We start from the raw sequence: 27,903 nt of genomic DNA, 5'->3' as shown, positions 1-27,903 counted from the left end.
TCGTCCATTGGGAAAATATATGCCCGTTTCTTGCTGACAAGGTTGATGAAGTGGTCAGTTGAGGCTGACCTGATTGGACATGAGCAAGCTGGATTTAGATCAAACTGATCCACAACAGACCAGGCAACTATTCTTTATCACTTAGCCCGGAAATACTCGACACCTCGACGGGGCCAACTTTGCGCAGCTTTCATAGATTTGAAAGCTGCGTTTGATACTATTCCGAGGAAATTGCTATGGGATAAACTTGCCTGTTGGGGAATAGATAGAAGGCTCCTGTGGCTTATCTCCCAACTTCATGCCGGGTCCGTGGCCAGGGTGAGATTATCCCCTGCTGGAGACCTGACTAACCCAGTGCCAGTAAATAAGGGTGTACGCCAGGGTTGTATTTTAGCGCCGCTTCTTTTTAACTTATTTATCAGTGATATGAGGAACCCATTAGCCGTCGCACAAAAACTTATCCACACCCCTCGCATAGCTGATTACCGTTGTCCTTTACTTCTCTACGCAGATGATGCGGTACTACTCTCTTACTCGAGAGTGGGTTTAAGGAGGGCATTAAAGATTTTTGCGACATATTGCCATGCTAATCATCTGTCTATCAACCACACCAAGTCTAAAGTACTGATATTTTCAAGGAGTCGAAAACTTTATTCTTGGAAGCTGGAGGGCACGAAAATCGAACAAGTACATAAATTTAAATACTTAGGAATTTATTTTCAATATAATTTAGGGTGGAAAGCGCACATTGAATATCTTCAAAACAAGACAAAAGCCCTATCACACTCCCTCCTCCGTTTTTTCTACTCTGAGGGGGCCTTATTCATCCCTGCGGCCTTGAAAGCGTATAGCATCAAAGTGATGGCCACAATGGCCTATGCTGCTCCTTTATGGGCTGCCTTTGCAAACCTCTCACCTTTAGAGACACTTCAAAGCCAATTCTTACGCCGACTTTTAAAATTACCAACATGCGTAAGTAATGCGGCCATTCGCTTAGAAATGAAGATCCCCTCAGTGGAGTTAGTCATATGGAGGAGAGTTTTGATCTATTGGATATCCCTATGGCATAAACTCCCGGACCACTATCTAATTCAATGCATGTGGCGGGATGACTTCACAAATTTGTGGTCAGGAAAAATCCATGCCAAATTGCTGTCCTATGAGATCTCGCCCACTGAATTGCTCAAACTGGATCTAAATGTGGCAAAAAGGTGTATAAATCAAAGGCTGGATGATGCGGAGCTATACCAAAATTTCGTAGCTGGTGGTGGAGCCTGCTCGCCGTTAAATTTCGGCATAACCCCTATCTACCGCGCTCCGTCCTACTTAACATCGCTTATGGCTGCGTCTCACCGTTATGCCTTCATTAGAGCTAGGTTCAATGTTTTTCCAACAAACGTGCTGAGACATAGATTCACTAAGGGCCAAGTCCCTTCAATGTGTGCTTGTGAAATGAAAACATCTGAATCTTTACATCATGTTATGTTTATCTGCCCTTTGTACAGTTCAGCCCGTGCTAGTATTCTAAACCCCATAATCCAGCCTGTGGCTGACAAACCAGTAGACCTACAGCTTGCCTGTGTACTTCAAGATGTGGATCCTTATATTACCCTACAGGTTGCTAAATTCCTAACAGCCGTCCTCTCGCACAAGAGACGGAACGGAATGTTAGCTGATTATTGATAGTCACAAGAATTTTCTATAATTGACATCAGATATTGTTTTTAGTGTAGTGCCAAAATTTTTAATCTTAATCTTAATCTTTTTTATGAATGGCTAATATCCGTCCTTGTGAGTTGTGAACTGTGCTATACTACTTGTGGTTTGTATGAGTCCGCTGTTTTATTTGATTTGTTTTGTTGTGTTGTGCTTCATGATGGGCGTAATAGCCGAATAAACATTTGTTGTGTTTGTTGTGTGTTGAATAAGGCAGCAGGTTGAGGCTGATGGGAATTGTAGTCCAAAACCTCTGGAGGGCACCAGGTTGTGAAGACAAGTCTAGATGGGCCGATGGGTAAACTCAAGGAAGGCTCTGTATGTCCTTTCCTTTGGCCAGTGCAGCAGGGTGGCAGACCACTTGACTGTCCACCTGACATCCCTCAGATAACTTTACGACCACTACTCCATAGCAATTGTTGTTATACAATTCCATTCACCATATAGATGGGTTTATGAAGCATTTCTGTATCCTTCTGCTGTGCTGAAGAAGAATTCCACAAAACAGTGGGTATATCCAGAATCACTGTTCACTACGTCTGTTTGTGGACTACTTCAGCAGCGTTGGACGTCATAAAACAAAGCTTTACGGCTTGTTTTCACCAGATAAGAATCTGACCCATTGCTTCTTTCAGAGACTTGCATAGTCTACAAGACTTTCAGAGACTTATAAGACTTTGATTTGGTTCTATGTTTTCAAGAGAATCCATCAAGAGTGCATATTTTGTGACTTTCAGAGATTTCTGAGATTTCTGTTTATTTGGTTTTGCAGAGAGTGCATATAATATATTTCATACTGTTCAATTTTCTGTATAGATCATATAAAGAGTTTATATTGACACTGCATTGTTGTACTTGGTCAACGTGTTGCTTTGGATATTACTGATCCCTCAGAACCTGACATGGGCTTGAACCAATGCAAGACTTGAGTTTTTCAAGGAGCAGAGGTTCCTGCCCAGTGCTTGTTAAAAGCAGAGTGGGATCTAAAATAGAATTTGTGAATAAATCTCTTGAAGACCTTCTTAAGGGTGTCTCTAGATGATCAGCATTTTGCTGCAGGGATTGAAGCTCATACCAGATTTTTAAATTTGTGCATTTCAAGTGAATTAAAGCTCTTGCCTTGCTCCAGCACAACAAAAACCAGACTTTTGCAGTGATGGGGAAACGCATCAAAAACTGTGAGATGAGCAAATGATTAGAGGGAAGACCTGTAAACAATTCCGGATGGATGGTTGTTGTGAACGAACCTTCCTTTAAGCAAATCAGGAGAATGCTCAGTAAAGACCATACATAATCTAACCTCTAAATGAGCTTTGTGCAAACAAATCAGAATAAATGCTGAATAAAAGTTTGCCTGTCAGCATTTAAGCTTACCATCCCGTCATTAAACCAAAGTAACAGGGTTTTAAGAGAAAGAGAGGGAGATATGTTTGTATTTTACTGGTTGGTTCCAAGGTTGGCTCGCCAAGGTTCATGCTGCTGTTGAATTTATTAAGAAAATCAATTGTGCCAAGACACCTCACCATCCCTAATCGGTTTACGGTTGCAGAAATTAACTCCTCGGGCAATAAATGAGATCATCACACGCCTGCAAGTTTCCTGGCTGTGAAACATTTATAAAAAATCAATTGACCACTGTAGAATGAAATGAACTCTTTTTGTTCTTGTTTTTTTTTTAAGTATAAGATGCAAAGTAGTTTTATTATGTCACCTGCAGCCTTTCCTTTATTTGACTTAAAGGTAAAGGTACCCCTGCCCGTACGGGCCAGTCTTGACAGACTCTAGGGTTGTGCGCCCATCTCACTTAAGAGGCTGGGGGCCAGCGCTGTCCGGAGACACTTTCCGGGTCACGTGGCCAGCGTGACAAGCTGCATCTGGCGAGCCAGCGCAGCACACGAAAACGCCGTTTACCTTCCCGCTGGTAAGCGGTCCCTATTTATCTACTTGCACCCGGGGGTGCTTTTGAACTGCTAGGTTGGCAGGCGCTGGGACTGGGAGCGCACCCTGCCGGGAGAGCACCCCGCCACGGGGATTTGAACTGCCGACGTTTCGATCGGCAAGCCCTAGGCGCTGAGGCTCTTACCCACAGCGCCACCCGCGTCCCTATTTGACTTAGTGTATCTTAATTACGTTTACTCCAAGGTAAGATCCCTTGAGTTCATCGGGACTCAACCCCCCCCCCCAACCAAAAGGAACATAGGGAGCTGTCTTATACTGAGTGATTTAGCACATTGGTCCATCTCACTCTGTATTGCCAACAGTGATGAGCATTGGCAGTCTGTGCTTTCAGACAACGGTTTCTAATAGTCTATCTGGAGACACAGGAGATGGAACATGGACCCTTTTGAATGCAAAGCATATTCCTCAAAAATCGATCTGCACATCTGCCAAGTTTGTAACTGCCACTTCCCATCATTCAGCCCAGGAGCAGCCTTAAGGGGGGTTACTCTCTACATGTTGTTTCACTTACATTGTCCCTGACAGTGTGGCAGATGGTCAGGAATGCTGGCAGCAGGTAGAGAGAGGACCAAGTTGTCTACCCAGCTTCAGGCTTTACTGCTGCACACTTTAGATGAGGGCAGAAGACACCAAGCACTGAGCTGTGACTCTTAATCAGATTCTGGCAGTAACCGGTTATGCCAGATCATTAGTCTGCCTTCTGGCTTAAGATACACATGGCTGGTTGTATGTTACAGAATCACAGAATTGTAGAGATGGAAGAGACCACAAGGACCATCTAGTCCATGGGTAGGCAAACTAAGGCCCAGGGGCCGGATCTAGCCCAATCGCCTTCTAAATCTGGCCCACGGACGGTCCGGGAATCTGTGTGTTTTTACATGCGTAGAATGTGCCATTATACAGTGGTACCTCGGGTTACATACTCTTCAGGTTACAGACTCCACTAACCCAGAAATAGTACCTCGGGTTAAGAATTTTGCTTCAGGATGAGAACAGAAATCATGCAACAGCAGTGGGAGGCCCCATTAGCTAAAGTGGTGCTTCAGGTTAAAAACAGTTTCAGGTTAAGAATGGACCTCCGGAATGAATTAAGTACTTAACCCAAGGTACCACTGTATTTAAAATGCATCTCTGGGTTATTTGTGGGGCCTGCCTGGTGTTTTTACATGAGTAGAATGTGTGCTTTTATTTAAAATGCATCTCTGGGTTATTTGTGGGGCATAGGAATTCGTTCATCTCCCCCCCCCCAAAAAAAAGTATAGTCCGGCCCCCCACAAGGTCTGAGGGTCAGTGGACCAGCCCCCTGCTGAAAAAGTTTCCTGACCCCTGATCTAGTCCAACCGCCTGCAATACAGGAATCTTTTTGCCCAGCGTGAGGCTCAAACCCACGACCCTGAGATTAAGCATCTCATGCTCTACCAAACTGAGTTGTTGGCCCACTATTTTGGCAGAGTTCCCCCCCCCCTGCCTTTTGCACTGCCTTTTGACTCTTGCTGAATGTTAAACTATGGAACTCCCTCCTGCAGGATGCAGTGATGGGGCCACCAACTTGAATGGCCTTAAAATAGGTAAAGGGGTAAAGGGGACCCCTGACCATTAGGTCCAGTCGTGACCGACTCTGGGATTGTGGCGCTCATCTCGCTTTATTGGCCGAGGGAGCCGGCGTACAGCTTCCAGGTCATGTGGCCAGCATGACTAAGCCGCTTCTGGCAAAACCAGAGCAGTACACGGAAACGCCGTTTACCTTCCCGCCAGAGCGGTACCTATTTATCTACTTTTCTGCTTTTGAACTGCTAGGTTGGCAGGAGCAGGGACCAAGCAACAGGAGCTCACCGGGGATTCGAACCGGCAACCTTCTGATCGGCAAGTCCTAGGCTCTGTGGTTTAACCCACAGTGCCACCCGCGTCCCTGGCCTTAAAATAGGATTGGACAAATTCCTGGAGGATAAAGCTACCAAAGGCCACTAGCCGTGATTGTTATCCTCTGTCTTCATGACTGGAGGCAGTAAATGCTTCTGAATACCAGTTGCTGGGAAGCACAAGAGGTATTCTGCTTCAGTGTTTCCCATCTGGGTGGTCACTGTGAGAACGAGATGCTGGTCCGGCAGGCTCTGCTTAGGTTTTTTATGACTGCAAGTGGCACGCAGGTTCCACACTATGCAAAACTGGTGGTGGCAAAATGAGTCAGAAATCCTTACTCCGCGATCTGATCCAGCGTGGTAGTTCTCATGCTCTTACGGCCTCCGTCTGCAGCCGAGCCAGGATTTGTTCGCTGCAATCTATTCACCAGACTCTGCTGGCTCGCTGGTTTGCAGACATCCAGGGGCCTGTTAATCAGTGCATTCATTAAGCTGCATTTAATTGCCCGGCAAAGATGCATCCTGTTCTACACATAACATAGTAGCTCTTTCTGTTTACATGGAAATCGAAAGGATGCATTAATTTGGGGGTTAGGAAATAGTCAAAGACCATTCTTTAAACAAAATAAGAAATGTAAGAGTATAAGAAGAGCCTGCTGGATCAGGCCAGCGGCCCATCTACTGTGGCGGGGAGTTCCATAGCTTAATTATGTGCTGGGTACTTTTTTTATTCATCCCGAATCTTCCAACATTCAGTTTTCATTGGATGGGCAGTACACAAATTCTAGCATTATAAGTGAGGGAGAAGAAGTTTTCCCTTTCCATTTTCTTCATCCCATGCATGGTACTTTCCTTTTCTCTAAATTAAAAAGTCCCAAGCAGTGCAAGCTTTCCTCAAAGGGGAGTCGCTCCTTCCTGTTGATCATTTTCGCTGCTCTTTTCTACAGCAATGTGTATTTATTAGTAAAGCAAAACACAGGAACTGGGAAGCTCTTAAAACGGGATTGTTATAAATCTAGTGTCGGCAGTTATGCTGAAAAAGCTGCTCCGTTTTTTGGCAGAGTTTTCATTTATTTACTAACAGTATTTCTATGCCATCCTCGTACAGTGGTACCTCGGGTTACATACGCTTCAGGTTACATACGCTCCAGGTTACAGACTCCGCTAACACAGAAATAGTACCTTGGGTTAAGAACTTTGCTTCAGGATAAGAACAGAAATCGGGCTCCGGCGGTGTGGGAGCAGCAGGAGGCCCCATTAGCTAAAGTGGTGCTTCAGGTTAAGAACAGTTTCAGGTTAAGAACGGACCTCCGGAACGAATTAAGTACTTAACCTGAGGCACCACTGTAGTTTTCCCAGACCCCGGTAAGCAAGCCCTCCGCCTCACAAGATGGCAATTCAGGGGGCTCCTGACTTTGCACAATTTTCACCTTTGTGCGTGGACCCCCGGAACCGAACCCTTGCAAAAGTGGTGGGTCTACTGTACACCTTTAATTGTTCAGTGCATGCAAAGCCTGGCTTGGCTCTTCGACGGCTTGTAAGGCATTCCAACTAAACGGGTCTGGGCGCCCTTAGCACTTTCGGCTACTTCAGATCATGCTCTGCACCTCTTCTTCACCCACTCAAATTGTGATTCCCTAGAGTGGTTGCTGACAACACACACCTAATATGTAAAGCAGGAGGTCCCTGTGAGTCTGAGGAAAAGGCCACTGAGGAGTCTAATAGTACATAATTGGGGGGACGGAACAGATGTAGAAAAGGCAACCTGTACACGAAGAAATACGGCTTTTCACTTGAGGCCTTTGTGTGTGTGGCTCAGCTGAAAGGAGAAATGGTCTCCTTGTTGCCCGTATCATCTCATCCTCTGAAGAAGTATTCGATAGCTCCTCCGTGGTGTGTTTCCTTATCGGGTTTCGCAAAAGCTACCTAGCTCCATCGCAGCAGCTTCTGGTAGTGACAGAATGTTATCAGATCATGTGAGGTTCAGCTGGGGCTGTTATTGAAGCTGACATCTGCAGTGCCTGGTTCTTCCTGGAAAGCGAGGCTCTGATTGCAGGCTGTGTTCAATAAACTACGTACTTGAAAGGTCATTCAAGTGGCAGGGTGAGAATTTCGTGCTTCACAGAAACTGTCGCTGTTGCGTGCGCCCATTTCAGTGGCCCTCCCGTAGGTGGCAAGGATTCCTTATGGTCCTTATTTGTATTGGAGGTGGCTGCCCGTCCCACTTGAGACTCGCTGGAGAACAACAGGGAGTGCAAAGGAAAACAAGAATTCCCTTGCTGGCTTGGAGCAAAGTTCCGTCACATCCAGAATTCCAGGCTTGGGTTTTGTTTTGGTTTTTTGAAGCAGCCAAGCTGATGTTTCTGGGCACGTTTGCAAGCTGGGCATTAAGGTGAGAGCTGCCTGGTGTTTGTCTCCAGTATCTAGTACTCAAGAGATAAACTGCTTCTGACTATGGAGGTTCATTTATCTATCATACCAAATAGCCTCTAAGAGATCTATCCCCCCATTGAATTTGTTGAATCCTTTTTTTTAAGCCATCATAGAATAAGTAAAGGGTAAAGGGACCCCTGACCATTAGGTCCAGTTGTGGCCGACTCTGGGGTTGCGGCGCTCATCTCGCTTTATTGGCCGAGGGAGCTGGCGTACAGCTTCCGGGTCATGTGGCCAGCATGACTAAGCCGCTTCTGGCGAACCAGAGCAGCGCACGGAAACGCCGTTTACCTTCCCGCTGGAGTGCTACCTATTTATCTATTTGCTACGTGTTTTTGAACTGCTAGGTTGGCAGGAGCAGGGACCGAGCAACGGGAGCTCACCCCGTCGCGGGGATTCAAACCGCCAACCTTCTGATCAGCATGTCCTAGGCTCTGTGGTTTAACCCACAGCGCCACCCGCGTCCCTGATCATCATAGAATAGAAACATAGAATTGTAAAATTAGAAGGGACCCCGTAGGGTTGTTTAGTGCCGCTTCCAAAATGGAGCTCGAACCCACAGCCCAGAGATTAAGAGTCTTGTGCTCTACTGACTGAGCTATTCCAACAACCCATCAAAGGGCTTTAAAAAGCCCTTTAGGAATTCCTTAAGATACTTGTGTGCAGAAATAGGACATAGAAGTGTCATAGAGTTGGAAGGGATCCCGAGGGTCATCTAGTCCAACCCCCTGCAATGCAGGAATCGTCTGCCCAATGTGGGCAAATGCTTCTGGATTGGTTAAACACCACCTGACTTGCTTGGTCATCAGCTGTAGTGCACAAGATCACTCGTGTAAAAAAAAGAGAGAGAGAGAGAGAGAGAGAGAGAGAGAGAGAGAAAGAAAGAAAGAAAGAAAGAAAGAAAGAAAGAAAGAAAGAAAGAAAGAAATCGGACTGCAGTTGACTATCAAGGGTAATTAGTAAGTAATCCAGTGATTAAGAGTGATATAGATGGGGGCAGAGTTGTCATATATCTCAGTATCAACACTAGGCGTATGGGGTTTGGCCAGCTCCCAAAATCTATGAATAGAATCTATAAATAGAAGGATAAAGCAACAGAACACTTAGCTCTCATCCAGAACTAATGAAAGTCTTCTCTTTCTCCATGCCCAGTCTTTCATCTGAAATTGCATTGTGTGAACGACTGAATGCTTTGTCGGGGGGGGGGGGGATCAATGTGAACCACTCACTAGTAGGAGCAGTTCTGGCTTGTGGAATAGAAGTGTCACTCGGCATGCGAAGACCCTGTTCGCACCTAAACTGGTGTTTGGGCAAACCTCGAGCCTGATGATGCCCCCTTTTTGTATCCTGTTTTGTTTACAGTCCTGTCAGCACTCACCAATGGAGTTTGCTGCTGTAGAGTTTAAAATACCCTATGAGGTATGAGCAACCCTATGTAGAAGCCACATGCAATGTCCACTACATACAGAAGGAAGAAATCAATTTATAAAACCTCTGTTCGTGAAGGAAATCAATTTAACCAAAGCTGGGAGAGGCTGAAATGGCTGCTGAGCGATGCCGATGACTTTGTAACTTAGAAAATAGCTCTCCATGCCTTGGCAGCTAGGAAAATTAGGGCAAAAGAACTAGCGGTAAATTGCAAAGGGGATTCGCGGATTTAATTTGTACATTTTATATGAGATCTGCCTTTTATTCTATACAACGAAGAATATTAGTAGATCTGGATGTGGTTTTACGGTATATTTAGTGACCGTTGAATGTATTGGATGTTTTCGGCTACTGCAGTAAAAGTTATTTAATTGTAAGGGACCAAAGGCATGCCTCATCCTTATCTCTGACTGAAGACAGAACTACTCACTCATCAGCCTTCGCTAGAGATGGGCAATTGGTCACCATAGCATCTGATGTGAAGGACCCATGCGCTCCCACAAGAGGCAAAGAGGTTCCTTAGAAATGCCCCAGTAGGAACAGTCATTGATGTTCCCTGCCAGAGAACATTCTCCCTTCCTCCTGCATCTCTGCTGCTCTGCCTCCTGTGTGAGAGCCAAGAGACAGCCAAAAGGCAGGCAAGGAAGAAATTCTGGTGGACTTCTTGTTATGGTTCATGTTGCAGGAGGAAAGGTCTTGAAGAGAGCTAACCCTGGGCTTTAACTGGTGCAGGAGTGAGTCAGTGTGCAAAAGCAAGGTTGCTGAGCCTTCAGCCTTTGCTCAAGGCCAAACAGGACCCTGCCAAAAGTGGGGGGGGGGGAGTACTGGCTGGTTGATTGGCAAGCAATGGCAGCAGCTAGGAGGAGCCTGGCAGGATCATTCTTGGGTAGGCAGGTCTCTCTCCCAAGATGGTCCTAGTGCTGTTTTGGGTGAGAAGGAAAAGAGGGCCTGTAGCAAAGAGGAACCAGGAGCCAAACCTATTAGCTGGCTTTGGTCAGCTGTGGCACTAACTCTGTACCATAGCGGTCAACGTTTCCCTTTTTTTAAAGGGAAATTCCCTTATTGCGAATAGGATTCCTTGCAAGAAAAGGGAAAAGTTGACAGCTATTCTCTGTACCCTCATGGGGGGGCTTTTGTCTAGCTGGAATGTGTCCTTGAAGATACAAGTCTCATCCATTGCTCCACCCACTTTCGTCTCTGGTCCTGCCCCCCACAAATGGCACCTGGAAGCCTTCTCCATAAAGGAAGGTGGCTCTCTGGGATGATGATGATGAGGATGGTAATGATGATGATCCTCATCCTTGCCTCATATGGACAAAGCATTTCCAGTAGGCTCCACTCCAGCTTTTGCCTGGGCACTGGCATGTTCATTTCTTTATTTCGTGGGTTGGCAGCCCTGCACCGAGATTGTGCGTCTTAAGTGAGACTTCAAGCTTTGCTTCTTTGGGTTTGAGCTGTGCCCCTGGCTGGAGTCCAGCCCAGGCACGGCGCCAGTCCCAGGCACAGCTGAGCTGCTTTGGCCCAGCCAGTACTCAGACACGCCTAGGGTGTAAATAAACCCTTTCCCTGACAGGCCCAAGGATCTCTGCAGCCTCTCCCGGAGAAAAATAATAATATTCTGGAGCCCATTCCTTGTTTTATTATGTAGATCCTTTTAACACGCAGGCCAATTTTCCCCTTTAAAAACGAGCCTTTCCTAAAAGGGAGGTAGCATAAAATACACTGCGCTGGCCAAATACAAAAGAGGACCAGGGTTCCTACACCTTTAAACAGAATTGCAAACCAGAAAAGTATGAGATGGGTCAGGCAAAGAAAAGAAGATGGGGTCTTGTTTTAAAATCAGAACAATGACTTGTGTGGCTTATTCCAAGGATTCTACCAATTCCCTAGTGAGGTACAAGGAACTGTTAAGCTTTCGAGAAGTGTAGCACAGTGCCTCAAGTTGCTTCCAGACAACCTGTTTATTGAGCATTTATCGTGATTTGTTTGCAGAGAGGTCGATCAATTAATCACATGCCTTGAGACACACATGTCTCAAGGCGATGTACGTAATGCAATAAAAACAGCACAGAAAACAGCAACAGATACATTTTAAAACAGTACATTTTAAAAAAGCCTGGCAGAGACCCCTGCGTCCAGCTGGGAAGTTAGGTCAAAAGAAATGTCCTCAATTGTTTGTTTGAGAGCCTGTCATATCTCGACAGGAATGCTGTTCCGCAGTACAGGGAAAGCCACACTTTAAAAGCTCCAAGTTACTGTGGTTAGACAGTGTTGTACCAAGCAAATGTTGATCAACACTTTCCAATGCATTTCTTCCTCACTATTCTTAGTGCAGAAAGTCCAATTTTGGGGGTGGGGGTGGGGGGAGAGAGTGTGTTTGTTGCACAAGAATACTAAATCAGCTGTGATTGCACCACTCAAACTTGCTGGTAGGTGATCGAGTCCCGTCCAAAAATGGCAACGGTCTAGAAGCACCCTAGAATGGAACTTCATGTTGTCTTGGCAGACCCAGGTATGCTGAGATCACGAATGTGCGGCTGTCGGGAGGGGGCCATTGTAGAAGAAAGTTCGTGAGCAGGAAGGAATGAGTGCTTAACGCCTGCTGATTCTAAAAATTCCTCCAAAGGCTGTTCATCGCCCTGGCCAGACTTACCTCTGGAATTAGAGTCCAGTTTGGTAGTGCTGCGCTGTGAGCTTTCTGCAGATTGGGGGGGGGGTCATGATGTTAGGTGACCTAAGCATCTGGCTGGCCGTCTTTCAGTCTGCTCAAAAAAGGGGTCATCCTATTTATAATGCAGCGAGGTTGGTGCCACTGTTCTTTGAAACGGTATCATGAGAGGCATCCCATAGATTCTCTAAAAATAACAGTGTGATTGGCTTGCTAATGCACTGATCTTTGCCACTCGAGTAATCTTGAATTTGCCCCCTTTCTGCGTCTGCACCGGGTTCACAGAATAAAAAGAGCACCTTGGCTGCAATCGCAGCTGCTGAAACTCAGGAGATATCTTGCACTACATTCCGGAGCATGTGGACTGACTCAGAAGTAAGTTCTACTGAGTTCTGTTGGGATTGCTCCCAATAGAATTGCAGCCTTAACTTATTTTTATTTTTCCTAAAGTTATGCTCGGCAGAACCCATTTGATAATTCAGAAGCTATTATGGATAGTTTCTAGGGAACACCATAAAAGTCACCCATTGCATTAAGACTCGCATCTCCTCCAAACAACCTGCTTATTGCACATTCCTCTGCTTGCACAGAACTTATGCGGAGGTTGGATTATATCTGGTCTTTGCTGATTATTTGTTCCAATTTGTTTGCAGGGAGGTCATACCACAATGAGCATTCCTCCTGATTTGCTTGTGGAGTGTTCATAAGCTCATCCTGCACTTTCAGTACATTTCCCCATTGCTTTCCTAACTGGAAAAAGTCAATTTCTTTTCTTTTCAAGTGGATTTGTTGCATTAGGGCAACAGAGCCCTTTAATCTGCTTCAACTGTGCAAACTTAACTTTCCTGGCATGTGCTTAAATCTCTCCCACTAAATATTGACGATCTGGAAGCACCCTTAAAGTACAGTGTTCCAGCACTGCAAACTATACCTGTTAAAATTTCCCTTTTTTACATAGCTTTTAAAGATGCACGAGCCTTGACCTCTTTTTCACATGATCAACCTAGGGAGAGCCTGGATCAGAATTGGGGGGGGGGGTTATTTAACCATTATTTAACATCTTGCAGAACATACCACAAACCCCAACTGCCACTGGTTTGGAGGGGTCCATTTATCATCCATTTATTCTGTTTTAATGCACCATGAAGCATAATGCATCCATCGGTAACTATAAACCTCCCTTCGTGTTCCTTTGTCTCATCCTTGCTTTGCTCTCAAAACATATGCGTGTATAAAGGCTATGTAGAAATGTGTCCCTATGATGAGATGCTTGACAAACTGCATTTGCTTTTTAAAAAGGAATCTTTGTATGTTTGAGGAGGAAAGAGAGATGACTTGCAGCACATTCCTAATGGCCAAGCTATGCTTTGGCTATGCTGTTGAAATGGACCAGCTTTTCCTAACCTGGTGCCCTCCAGATATTATGGACTACAACTTCCCATCAGCTGCAGCCAGCATAGTCAGTGCTCAAGGGATGATGGGACTTGTAGTTCAGCCACATCTGGAAGCCACCAGGGTAGGGAAGGCTAAATTGGGTCAGTATGTACTCCTCGTTTTAGAAGTTATCCATTATGTGACCATAATCGCCGTCTAAACGCTAGCCAGGAATTCAGTATATGCAGCGAGGTCCAGAACACTTTGATTTTGAATGCAAAAAAAGAATAGGAGAAAAGTTTTGTGCATCTGTTTTAAGCATAGCTGAGCTTGATCTAATGAGGAGAATTCTGACATTGCTGGCATTTAGCCACTTACCATTGGCCTCTGCTGTCAGCTGTGGGAGAGGAATAGCTGTGAGGCCTGAGGGCTTTTGCAACTGTGGAAGTTTGTGGAGGGATTTAATTCCTTCCAGCTGGCGAAGAGTTCTGTCTCGTTTCCATTGGGCAAGGGAAAGCCTTCAAAATCGGTCCCATTATGTGGAAATCTGTGTGCATTTCATTTTTCAAGGGCAAGAACTGAGACGCGCTTTCTTCTATTTTCTTTTTTTGCTGTTGCAAGTCTTGCCATGACTTGTTTGGGGAGAATGCATAAATATATTTGCAAAGGACAGCACAAAAGTCTTTTCCCTAGGGAAAAAAGTGCAAAACGGAATAAGTTCTTAGCCCTTCTTTTACACTATATAATAGTGGATACCCACAAACATTATTCATGACTTTATTTGGACTAGCTTATGACTTTACTCTCCTTCTCATACAAATTGTCAATTTCACTGTACCTACAGTTGTACATTCTGGAAACTTTCTGGATCGACGGTTGCCATGCATTGTCCATGTGACTGCCCTTGAAGGCAAATTGGAAGCTTCAGCTAATGCAGACCATAGCTGCCAGAAGAGTAAAGCCAGATGGGATCACACAATACTGATTCTGAAAGATCTAGCTTGACTGCCCGTTCAGCTCCCAATCCCAATTCAAGGTGGTGGAACTTAAATGGGTTGGGACCAAAATACCTGAAGGACTGCCTCTCCCTATCCTAATCTGCCTGTATCTTAAGAGCTTCAGGGAAGGTTTTTCTCCAAGTCTCATTGCCATGAGGAGTTTCTTCCATGGCAAAGAGGGACAGAGCCTTCTCTGCAGTGTCACCCCATCTGTGGAAAGCTCTGCAAAGGGACTGTAACGGTTGCATTCACCTTGTTTTTATATGGTTCTTTGCTGACCTTTTTTCACGGGCATTATATTCCACTTTAATGTTGTTGTTTATTATTACTATGTTGTACACTAAGTGATTTTTTTAAAATAAAGTATTACGTGGTTTATAAATGCTTATAAATAAATAAATTGTAAGACTGCTAAAGTCCATTGATTTCACCGGGAAAGATCTAGGCACATGCTGGGTGTTCTCTCTGAAATCAGCAGGACATAAAAGTGCTTAATTTTTGCTGGATCATATCCACTCTATTCTTGTTCTCGGAAATTGACTAGACTGACGCCATATATCTGTACTGGTTTAATACTCCCCTCCCACCCCTTGCCAGGAAACAATAGTTATATGGGTAGGTCAGATGGATCGCTAATGGAATTGGGTCCATCTTCACCCAGCTACAACCCCCGGACTTCTTTGTTGATGGTTATACCCTTATTAAACCAATATAGCTCATGGAAATTGTTCATTGCCTGCAGTAATTCCTGGCCCAGTAGCCTCCCTCCAAGAGTGGGATTTACTGTCTTGTACAGTGTATAATAGGCAGTAATATTTTACAAGGCAATAACGTTTATTATAATCTCCTCCTCAACTCCATCCAGCCACCCAATAAACTAGGAGACGGGTGAAACAGAATTTTACATCTTACAAGTGGTTAATGTAATGAGCTTGACATTATTGTCTCTTTTCACAGTTGTGGAATCCAGAGGCATGGATCTTCGTCTCTTGCTGTTTATTCTGGCACTGGTGTCTGCGAGCGATTCCTCCTCCACGGACGAGGGTGAGTGTTGGTGAAGAAAAGCTTTTGATGCACTGTTGCTGAGCTCTGTGTGATGTACTTGACACTAGATACTTGCTCACCATAGTTTTCATGCTAGGGCTGCTGTTTTTACCTTGCTTGGTTCAATGATTTAGCGCTGAACGGTACTTCAGAGAGCACTTCTCCTCATATGAACCTGAACTTACTGGTTGAGGTCATCATCAAGGGACACGGCCAGTGTACCCTAGAGGACAGGAATAGGAAACCATCTGCAACCGAGGATTAGGCCTTTTCAGTTGTGACTCCAGGGTTACGGACTGACCTTAAAGATTGTGTACTTCGCTGCCTGTCTTTTAAGTGATTTTGTAAAGCTCACTTATCGGTAAAGCCTGGTGGCATTAAGACCTACTAGTTGTTTTGTTTTCATTTTTGTGCTTTTCATTTTGAGAGCTAAGGTGATGTTTCTGGTAATGATAACATTGTTGCTTGTATATATCAAGTTCTGATATATTGTGAGGGGACTGCCTTATCCTCTAATCCAACTTTTCCCTAACCAAAAGCTTCTTTTCAGCACAGGAATTATTTCTTCTTTTAATGGGTAGCCAGACCACAAAAAAAAATTGGGAAAGGAGTACGACAAGGCTGTATTTTGTCTCCCTGCTTATTTAATTTATATGCAGAATACATCATGCGAAAGGCTGGGCTGGATGAATCCCAAGCTGGAATTAAGATTGCCGGAAGAAATATCAACAACCTCAGATATGCAGATGACACAACCTTGATGGCAGAAAGTGAGGAGGAATTAAAGAACCTTTTAATGAGGGTGAAAGAGGAGAGCGCAAAATATGGTCTGAAGCTCAATATCAAAAAAACGAAGATCATGGCCACTGGTCCCATCACCTCCTGGCAAATAGAAGGGGAAGAAATGGAGGCAGTGAGAGATTTTACTTTCTTGGGCTCCATGATCACTGCAGATGGTGACAGCAGCCACGAAATTAAAAGACGCCTGCTTCTTGGGAGAAGGGCAATGACAGGCCTAGACAGCATCTTGAGAAGTAGAGATGTCACCTTGCCAACAAAGGTCCGTATAGTTAAAGCCATGGTCTTCCCAGTAGTGATGTATGGAAGTGAGAGCTGGACCATAAAGAAGGCTGATCGCCGAAGAATTGATGCTTTTGAATTATGGTGCTGGAGAAGACTCTTGAGAGTCCCATGGACGGCAAGAAGATCAAATGCATCCATTCTTAAGGAAATCAGACCTGAGTGCTCACTGGAAGGACAGATCGTGAAGCTGAGGCTCCAGTACTTTGGCCACCTCATGAGAAGAGAAGACTCCCTGGAGAAGACACTGATGCTGGGAAAGATGGAGGGCACAAGGAGAAGGGGGCGACAGAGGACGAGATGGTTGGATAGTGTTTTCGAGGTTACCAGCATGAGTTTGACCAAACTGCGGGAGGTAGTGGAGGACAGAGGTGCCTGGCGTGCTCTGGTCCATGGGGTCACGAAGAGTCGGACACGACTAAACGACTAAACAACAACAACAACAGACCACAAAAAGGGGGAGTTATAGGGGGGAAATGGGCAGTTCAAAAATTCAAGTCATGGTGATGTAATAAGTGATAACATTGTGAAAAGTGCTTCCCTGCAGACTCTATTGCTACCTTCCACAGAGTGGTACAATTTGAGTATACATTTTACAAACAGTAGCTGTGGATATGAGTTAAATGCATCTATCTGCCTGTGACATTTAGTTGGGACTTTGGTTGACTAAAATGGAATATATTTGTGGAATAGGTAGCTTCTGTCTTCCTTACAGTTCCTAGATTCAGGGTTTTGGGGCAAAATTGGGGCCGTGATCTCCTGGGGGCTATTTCCAGAGGGCTAGCCATATTGTAGTGCTATCATAAGTAAGTTCCACTGTTTTGAGCGGAACTTACTTTTGAGTAAACACATTGAGGATTACCTGGGAGTGAGCCCCATAGTGGGACATACTTTTGATCAAGACTTCTACTCTTTGTGCTTCTTTCGTAAAGCATGTTGCTCCTCCCAAATAATCCTGGGAAACGTATTTTACCCGTTCTAGAGCTACAATTCCTAGCACCCTTAACAAACTGTAGTGCCCATAAATTCGTTGGGAGAGGCAGGGATGAAGAAAGTGGGGGGCGGAGGGGGCGGGCCTCCCTGGGTGCCACTCTGCGGGGGGGGGGGTGACAAGATGGCCCCTGCCTTCCCCCAGCTGTAGAGCAGCCGAGGGCGTGCGCAGTCCGTTCAAGATCCTCCGAGAGCCTAAGCGGCTTGGGGGATTAGGAAAAACAGATAAATAATTTCTCTCCAAGGGAGGTACAATCCTGAAAGCGCTCGATGCTGAGAGGTCTGGAGAGGGGAGTATTAGGTGGAATTTATTTGCGTACGACTAACTAGAATGGGTTTTCGCATATCGAGTTGCCCGAAAGAGTACTTGTGTCTTGTCTGATTTATAAAGCTGCATGCTAATTTTTGTTTTTTAATGTGGGGGCTGTGTTTGCCAGGCAGCTGGAATGCCTCTCGACTGCCAAAACTGTGGAGAGGCCTCTTAGATGTGGAACCAAGCAAAGGAGCGCAGTCTATTTGTTCCAGTATGCTGCACTGAAAGGAAGATATTTTCCGGCCTGTCTTGCGTGGGACATTTTTTTAAACTATTCTTAACATTGTTCACATGTGTTTTAAGAATGGATGAACAGTACTCTTCAGATCGCTTAATGTTCCTTGGGGGCTAAAAAGGCGGGGGGGGGGACACCCCCTTTATCAACCTTCACAGGAATTAGCCCAAGCCAAGGAGCTGTAGGGAATCTTTTGCTACCGTTGTTAGCATAGCTGCGGATTTTAACAGGCACTAAAAAGAAATAGGCATTGCACCTTTTCGTTTCCCTCCTTCTGTTGCAAATAGTAAAATTCGAGTTGTTCGCAAGGAAAGAAAGTGCTGGAGTGTGCCACACATTTGCTCCAGATTCAGAGCCATATTCTGTGAACTTGGGGTGTTGGGGGTGGGAACAAACCTGAACTCTACTAAGCTATTTATCTGAACCATTCTCAACTCTGTGTCACATTTATGCAATAGATAAGAGGCCAGCCTGAAGCCAAAGTGCTACAAGAAGCACAGGCAATGGGCGGCCAAGACAAAAGCAAAACCTGGAATACTGTGTCCAGTTCTGGGTGCCACAATTTAAGAAGGATATTGACAAGCTGGAGGGCAAAGGAGGGCAACCAAGATGATCAAGGGTCTGGAAACTAAGCTCTATGAGGAACAATTGAAGGAGCTGGGTTATGTTTAGCCTGGAAAAGAGAAGAGATATGATAGCCATCTTCAAAACTTAAGGGCTGTCACATGGAGGATGGAATAAGGTTGTTTTCTTCTGCTTTGGAGGGTAGGACTCAAACCAATGGCTTCAAGTTACAAGAAAGGAGATTCCAACTAAACGTCAGAAGGAGCTTTCTGACAATCAGAGCTGATTGACAGTGGAACGGACTCCCTTGGGAGGTTGTGCTCTCCTTCATAGGAGGTTTTTAAGTAGAGATTGGATGGCCATCTGTCATGGATGCTTTATCTGAGATTCCTGCATTTCAGGACAGTTGGATTGGATGACCCTCAAGGTCTATGGGAAAGCCCATAGTACAGAGGTTGAGGGACCACTTTGCATGCCGGAGGTCTCAAGTTCATTCCCCAGCATCTTCCCATTTTGTTACTTGAGGTGAAATGGGATGTGCCACCATGCCACCACCTCCCCCCTCTCCCTGCTAAAGCATCATGTACCTAGGTTGCGTGGTGGCGACTTCTGGCAAGATCTCGCTGAAATCTCATGAGCCCTCCTCCTTCACATGATGGTAAGACTCGGAGCATCTGAAAAGGGATTTTGCCTGAACTTAATCAGTTTATCCGGTTTGTATAAGAAACCAGCATGGTATCAGCTGAGGGTCAGAAGCCTACAGGGTAATTTTGTGTAGGTTTCAGAGGGGGAATCCCAGAGGGAAAGTGGGAGGGGGGGGGAGAACCAAAATTGAAAGAGTCAGAGGTAGGCTTCCATAAGGGAGCAGATCAAACATCTGTCAAGAGTGAACTGTCAAGGTGGACAGTTGGGCAGAGGCGAAGAGCTAGATTGAAAGAAAAAGGGATAACAAAAATGGAGAGAAAATGAGAGGCAGTAACCCTGCTCTTGACAAAATAAGGTTTTCTGTTCCTGCATTTAAGGCAGGGGAAATAAGAGCTTGGGAATGAGTCCTAGCTCATGGAACTATATGCAAGCAAGGATAGGCCCTTTTGAAACATGATCTCTTTCCAGGGGAAGAAGCTGGACACATCCTCTTTTGTTTTGCTTCTGTAATAAACTTTGGTCCATTTGAAACCTCTGTTGCGCTGCCCTTAGGAGAGTAATAATTCATCACTCTGGAGGAGAAATGTTTTGCAAGAGCGCATGATAAAGGGAAGAGCACATGATAAAGGAAAACAAAGCAGCATTTGAACAAGATGGTCCTTGGGGAAAAAAAAAAGCTTTTGGTGTGCTACATCTCCACAAATCATTATCTGCTGTAGGTTTCCTCCCCTCCTACTGCAAACCTGACTTTGCTGCCATAACAATCTATCTCTTAGATTTGTGATGAAACTATGCAGCTGCCTTAAAGGCTCAGTGGTAGAGCCTGTGATTTGCAGGCTATAGACTCCACAAGTTCAATCATTGGCGTCTCCAGATAGCACTGGGCAAAAGGCCTTGTCTGAAAGCCTGGAGAGCTGCTGTCTAGTCAGTGGAAACAATACTGAGCTTGGTAGGCCAGTGTTCTGACTTGGTGCAAGACAGCTTCTCTTTGCTGTTTTATGTTTCTCAGCGCTAGCTGTTCAAAGACGAGTCAGGACTTGACAACTAGCCATGCTGTGCCTCCACAATTGGAGGCAGTGATGTTGCTGAACACCAGTTGTTGGAAACCACAGGAGGGGATAAGTGTTCTTCTGATCGAGTTCTGCTTGTAGGCTTCCCACAGGTTTCTAGTTGGGCACAGTGAGCACAGAATGCTGGCCTAGGGGGGCCACTGTAAGATCCATCAGGCTCTTAGGTTATTGTGTCTTCCTTTTCTGCTCCTCCTTGTACTCCTCTATGACTGTTTCTTCAAGGTCCAGTAGAGATTACTTGCTTAGAATTCCACCCATGAGGCTGGGCTGCTGAGGGCTCACATTAGGACCTTCCTTGCTGTAGCCCAAACCCCCAAGAATTGCTTATCCATCAGCATCTATCTTATCTTGTTCCTTCGGGAGAGAAGCCAGTGGAATGTTCGGCATTTGATAGCATCTCTTCTGTTTTCTGTTCCGTTTAGTTTTGTTAGCCTTATTGGCTGACATCTTCTAAGTTTTATGTGGAACTTGTTGGAAGGCGGCTAGGATTCTTGTAATTTATGTTGGGTAGATGTTACTGGTGTCGGCTGAAGAAAAAGGCAAGAGAAATAATTTTCCTCCACTAAGTTGGTTGCTGCCGTTCCTTCCCCTGCAAGATGTACGATATTCTGAGGGTCACTCAAAATTTCTCATTAGAACTTGTTAACAAAAACTTTTACCTGAGATGACTTCTCCTCTTCCCTCCTTATCCATTTTTCTTTCGTATCATGTCTTTCTTTCTTTTTAAGCCTTTTAAATTATCTTTGAGCTTCTCTAGGAGGAGTTTTTGACCGTATATTAGGATAAAAAAATATATTTAGATAAATAAGAAAATAAAATGTAACAGTACTTACACTTTGATCTTGGTTCTTGACTTATTCCTTGATTTGTTGTGCTGGTTAGCTCTTCAATCCTGACTTACCCTTTTGTTCCGAGTTCTGGCTTTCTACTCTGTCCTATGTCCTGGTTGCTTTTCAGTCCTGGCTACTGAATTCATCCAATGCATACTGATTCCCTGCTCAGCTCAGACCACTGACTATAGCCCACACTCATCAGCAACCACTTCTTGTGAGTTCTCTGAGGGAATGTCCCAGTGGCTCTTTTGGCAAATAACCACTGGCTTGTTTGTTGGAAGAGTACTGGTTTCCACACAAGCTCCTCACTGAGGCAGTTTGTCCTCTCTCCCCTGTGTATGTTGTTGTAGTTTAGTCGTTTAGTCGTGTCCAACTCTTCGTGACCCCATGGACCAGAGCACGCCAGGCACCCCTGTCTTCCACTGCCTCCCGCAGTTTGGTCAAACTCATGCTGGTAGCTTTGAGAACACTGTCCAACCATCTCGTCCTCTGTCGTCCCCTTCTCTTTGTGCCCTCAATCTTTCCCAACATCAGGGTCGTTTCCAAGGAGTCCTCTCTTCTCATGAAGTGGCCAATGTATTGGAGCCTCAGCTTCAGGATCTATCCTTCCAGTGAGCACTCAGGGCTGATTTCCTTAAGAATGGATACGTTTGATCTTCTTGCAGTCCATGGGACTCTCAAGAGTTTCCTCCAGCACCATAATTCAAAAGCATCAATTCTTCGGCAATCAGCCTTCTTTATGGTCCAGCTCTCACTTCCATAGATCACTACTGCGAAAATAGTCCTTTTAAAAAAAGTTATTTGCATTCCTTTTCCACACCTTCACTGAATGCACCGAGGGTTAGAGCAGGATCACACCCGTTGGTCTCATGCCACACTTCTGTGCACTCAGCGGAAGATGTGAAGAGGCTTTTATGAATGCACAGTTGTAGACACCCAGGCTTTTCACACAGGGGTTTCCTCTATCACTTGGAAGGACCCAGCAGCTCTATGCACATAGAAGCCCCTTTAACACCTTCTGCAGAGGTTGAGAGTAGAGCGAGTGGATGTGATCCTGCAGGATTACAACTGTGAAAATCCCTTTTGCTCAGGGTTAATCACAACATCCTGGGCACCATGGAAGGGTTGACTCTGACCTCATGGCTTTTTATGCTGCTGAATTAATTTCTATTCAGTGTGAATTCATGGGTCTGTTTCTCAGATTATGAGCCAATTATGAGTCTCTTTTGTACAATATTATGATGTTCTCTTTCACACTTCTTCCGAGTAAGGTAAAAATAAAGTTGCCCTGCAAAACAACAATCCTTTAGACTGCAAACTTTCCCATCAATTTCTGACACTATTGCTGGCAGAATAACTCCCTCTCTCTCTCTAACTAGATGACAATGATTCATTGCTTCTTCTTCTGCGTTTGTTTTCTGTTCATATTTGATTGTGCTTGATTTTCAGAGGTTCTCCTGCGAGCCATTATAATTCCCCCCCCCCTTGATTCATTAGAAAGGTAGAAAGGATTTAATTGCACCTCGGTCAATTTTGTTGCATCTCTTAGATCAGAAGGCAGGTTAGCATTATTAAACGCCCATTGCTGATTCATTTTAGCAGACTTTAGCAAAGTTAAGGGCTTTCAGATTCTTACTGCAGGTGTCTTTTCAATAAGCATGGAATGGCTTTCGATCTGTGACTCCTATTCGGCAGTTGGGGAACTAAGGTTGCAAACATACAGTAGTGGGCTGCTAGGGCTTGGAAGTGAGGGGTTAGTTAGACCTATTGGAGTCCATCTAGGGCCATTGATCCACGCCTAAGTGCACACCTGTTGCCTGTTCCCTGATCTCAGTTGCAGGGGTCTGGGCCGCAGTGGTAAGAAGGTCGTCTTCTTCTTTGGTGATCACCTATAGCCAAGTAAGATTGCCTTCCATAAACATGGTTTCAACAGTTCTGGATCCTGTTCTGGATCCACACGTCCTTCCACAGAGGGGACATTGGTTTCTGGGCGGGAGTTGATCACAGTGTGGATTTGCCAAGCGTGCCTTCCTCTTAGCACGTTTCTCCCTTGTGTCTTGAGTTTGAGTGTCTTCAAAGCCCATGACACCTTTGGTAAAGGCTGTTCTCCAGTTGGAGTGCTCACAGGCAAGTCTTGCCCAATTGTTGGTGTTTATACTACATTTCTTTAGATTTGCCTTGAGACAGCCTTTAAACCTCTTTTGTTGATCACTTTCGACCACTTACTGCTCTTTCGACAAGTAAGGGTAGAAATCTTGGTCAGTTGAGAAGGTTCACACTTGGATGAAATGATGGGAAGGAACAGGAAGTTGTGTAAAGGGTTCCAAGCCAATGCTCACCCCCAGTACCTCAGTAGACTGGGTAGAGAGATCATAGTCCCCGATGAGATGGCTGAAGACAATAAGAAATTCTTGTGTGTGATGTGCATACACTGTTTATTACACAGTGCCCTTGGAGTCTTACATTTGAAGGGTGGCGTATATACCGTATTTTTTGCTCTATAAGACTCACTTTTCCCCTCCTAAAAAGTAAGGGGAAATGTGTGTGCGTCTTATGGAGCGAATGCAGGCTGTGCAGCTATCACAGAAGCCAGAACAGCAAGAGGGATTGCTGCTTTCACTGCGCAGTGATCCCTCTTGCTGTTCTGGCTTCTGAGATAAAGAATATATTTTTTCTTGTTTTCCTCCTCCAAAAACTAGGTGCATCTTGTGGTCTGGCGCGTCTTAGAGCGAAGAATACGGTACTTATTAGGTGGATAATTATTAGATAAGCAGTCTTGTTGTCCAGGTTTTTTCCTCCAGTATTTAAAAAATAATAATCCTGCAAGACTTTGTTGATCGCAGACAATAGTTGGAGAAAAGAACTGACCATGCGCTCATTGGAAAAGATGCCACTGTTATGGCAACCTTCCGATTGCTTCTGCTGTGGTCAGCACCCTAAACTGTTAAATGTCACTGACGCTGCCAACCACTCCATGGAATAGTACTCAAGACCTGAAGTTGGTCAGACTTGACCAACAAACTTCCTCCACTCAGGTTAGCCTTGGGCTCTCATGGTGTGACAAGTCTTCATAGAGGTCAGCTTTCCAACTAACTACGCCATGGCCATTTCCCCCAGCGTCATATTTTAAATAGCAATCAGATTTTTATGTTTCTCTCTCTCTTTTTAGCAAAATTCACTAGCAGTTGCCAGGCATTTAATACATATGGCTGTGGTGATGAAGTAAAAAAGGCAGCTGAAGAGCATTTTTGAAAGCATCTAATCTCTTCTGCAGAGATGGATCCATTATATGCAAATGTACCCTGTAAATGTGCTCCTACTGCGGTCAGCACTCCTGATATTTACAAGGTTATGCTTGCTCGGAGCCAACTGCTGTACCACCCATGGCAACCAATGACGTTTGACTTTACTCCCCATGCTAGAGCTGCAGAATGGTTTGTGGTACATAAATTATTATACAACTCTCTGATAGGGAGATGGGCTGTTGCCAGAGCTCGTTCCTAGGTCTCAATCCTAGCAGACTTTGCAATAGCTGTGTTTTGAAATGCTTGTAAGCTGATTGAGCCTGCGGCTTGACCTTATGTAGACATAACGGCTTACGTCCAAGCTATCTGAAAGGCCGTCTTTCCTCATACAATCCTGCCTGGGTTTTGATATCTTTGGAGACGCCCTTCTCTCAGTCCCACCACCCTCACAGGAATGCCTGGCGGGGACACAGGAGAAGGCTTCTGGATGGCTTCTCCCAGACTTTGGAACTCCCTCCATAGAGAATTTAGACTGGCTCCCTCCTTGCTGTCCTTCCACTGGCAGGTGAAGACTTTTTTGTTGCAACAGGCTTTTTAGGAACTGACTGCTTTTAATGAGAGGGCTGGTGCTGTGCTGTTTTATTGTAATTCATAGAATTGTAGAGTTGTAAGGGACCCTGAGGGATGCAGGTGGTGTTGTGGGTTAAACCACTGAGCCTAGGACTTGCCGATCAGAAGGTTGGCGGTTTGAATCCCCATGACGGGGTGAGCTCCCATTGCTCACCTGCTCCTGCCAACCTAGCAGTTCGAAAGCACGTCAAAGTGCAAGTAGATAAATAGGGACCGCTCTGGCGGGAAGGTAAACGGCGTTTCCGTGTGCTGCTCTGGTTCACCAGAAGCGGTTTAGTCATGCTGGCCACATGACCCGGAAGCTGTACGCTGGCTCCCTCGGCCAGTAAAGCGAGATGAGAGCCGCAACTCCAGAGCCGGCCACGACTGGACCTAATGGTCAGGGGTCCCTTTACCTTTAAAGGAACCCTGAGGATGATCTACTGTACGTCCAACCCCCAGCAATGCACAAATATGCAGCTGTCCCATATGGAGATTGAATCTGCAACCTTGGCATTATCAGCACCATGCTCTAACCATATTCTTTTAATAGATTTATATAGGTGTATGGTTTTACTTCTAGCAATCTTTAATTGTTTTTAATGATTGGGGGCGGGTTTTCTGTTCTGTCTTTGCGGCACTCATTTTCAACTGTAAACTGCCTTGAGTTCCACCAGGGTAAAAGTGGGGGATGAATGAATGAATGGATGGGTGATAATGCTTATCATCATCATCATCTTCTTCATCATGTATTAGATTACTTACCCATTAATCACCATAAAGTCTAGGGCAGATTACAACAATATTAAAAAAATGCAACATTAAAATCAGTTAAAACAATTTGCAATCAGAAGAGTAGGGTGGGTCCTATATGTGTGTCTGTGTGTGTATACAGGTGTCACAAGCCAAGGTAAACATAATAATAATAATAATAATAATAATAATAATAATAATAATAATAATAATAATAATTTAGTTATACCCCACCCATCTGCTGGGTTTCCCCAGCCACTCTGGGTGGCTCCCAACAGTTACATGTTGAGCATACGATGCTTTTCCCAGAGAGACGTGCCTGGCATCACCTTTTAGTTTTTAATTGCCAGGCCATGGCTTTTATATTTAACCAGGCCTTTGTTTAATTCACATTGTTTCCTGGTTAGTGGGGTTAGGTAGGACTTGTGCAACACAGTGAAAGCCATGCAGCACATTGTGAAACTTTGTGGCAGAAGCTGGGTATTATTTATTGAGCTTCACAAACAAAATGCTGGAACAAACATTGCAACAGTGATTTCTATAATTTTTTACAGTAGGGGTTTCTTGTGTGTGTTTTTAAAGGTCAAGTTAGCTATCAAGATTTAAAATAACATGGAATCTTTTTTAAAAGCCTTTATTTGTTGTTCGTTTTCATTCTTAAAGAAAACAATAATAGTTGGAGAAAATATTGTTTGGAATTTTGCTACCACGGCATGACCACTGGTTAAGATGGCTTTAAAACAGGCATAGGCAAACTCAGCTCTCCAAATGTTTTGTGACTACAACTCCCATCATCCTAGCTAATAGGACCAGTGGTCAGGGATGATGGGAGTTGTAGTCCCAAAACATCTGGAGGGCCAAGTTTGCCTATGCCTGCTTTAAAAGGTATTGAGACAAATTCATGGAGGTCTTGCCTGTCAATTTCCAGTCAGTGTTAACCATGGTTTATTGTTACATTCAAATGCCAAACTGTGGCTAGTCTTAACTATGTCTATAGACAAACAAGGCAGAGTCATCAATCAAGGTTTGAAGTTGGCTTGTCTACCTGAACCATAATTAAGGCTAGCTACAGTTTTTTCTATGCGTCCTAATGGTGGCCAAGAGATTGATATTGATGAACTGGAAGAATAGAGATATTATACCCTAATCAGCGGATTGACAATATGACATCACTTGCAACTTATGAACTGACTGCTTATGCACAGACTTTGTTTGAATAAATACGATAGGGTTTGGAGTGAGTTTATACAGAATGTAGTAGGCAACTGACATTAGGATTATTAGGATAGTAACACTGTATCAGTTTATATAAGAATGTATGGGAGTATCCTCCAACATTCACTTGCAACAAAGGTCCACAAATTCTAGCACTATGTTCCCTTTCTCCATGCCATAAATTATTTTATAAACTTCTGTCACCTCTCACTTGCCTAAACTAAAAAGTCTTTTGCTTTTCTGTATTTTGTTGCTTGTGTTTTTGACATTGTTTCAAAATCCCATGATAGAAAGAGGCTGCGCAATGAATCAGGAAACTCCTCTTGAATCCTACCTCTTCCATCATCTAACTTTGAGCATGCAAAATCACTTGGCAAAAGGCTGCTATGATGATCTCCTGGATTTTCCACTTAGTGGCTTACAGGGGTAGACTGTTGGATATTTTCAACCGATCTTTTTATGTTGTGCATAGAAGGTGTTTTAAGCATAGATTGTTAAGAAATACCTGTTGGTTGCTCTAAAGTTCATTTACTTTATTTACCAAAGACAAGCTAAGACAGCAATCCCCCTTGCTGAATTTTCACTTACGCTGAATATAAGGAGGCTAATTTGTTCCCCAACCTGCTGCCTGTATTAATTCATTCACTGGCTCAGATGCCTTCCATTCATAATTAAAGATGAGGCAAGGGCTTTTGATTCACCTCCCCTGCTGTCCACGTACATCCTTAGTATTACTATTTTTGTCTAATGCAGAAAAATAAAACTGCCAGGCAAAAAGAAACATGTCTAGACATTCTAATTTGTTTTTGAAATATAATGGGTGGTTTCAAATTGGTCCAGTCAGTATGCATGCTAGTATTATTCCTTTGTAG

The 27,903-nt window shown here is 44.5% G+C and overlaps 1 protein-coding gene across 3 annotated transcripts in view; it reads left to right on the top strand.

Moving 5' to 3' along the window:
* The window catches only part of GHR (growth hormone receptor), a 107,296-nt gene that overhangs the window by 35,957 nt on the left and 43,436 nt on the right, over positions 1–27,903 (top strand). For 2 of the 3 annotated variants that reach the window (XM_028747972.2, XM_028747971.2), the window contains exon 2: positions 15,393–15,479. In XM_028747972.2, coding sequence (XP_028603805.2) covers positions 15,410–15,479 — 70 coding nt within the window. In that variant the 5' untranslated portion in view covers positions 15,393–15,409. Of the gene's footprint in view, positions 1–7,767; positions 7,927–15,392; positions 15,480–27,903 lie in introns of those variants that run through there. The other variant, XM_028747973.2, reaches the window with a different exon arrangement.

The sequence above is a fragment of the Podarcis muralis genome, chromosome 11 (genome assembly GCF_964188315.1).
Source record: "Podarcis muralis chromosome 11, rPodMur119.hap1.1, whole genome shotgun sequence".
NCBI classification, from domain to species: Eukaryota; Metazoa; Chordata; class Lepidosauria; order Squamata; family Lacertidae; genus Podarcis; species Podarcis muralis.
The sequence above is the reverse complement of the archived record's forward strand: the minus strand, read 5'-3'. Positions and strand labels throughout refer to the sequence as shown.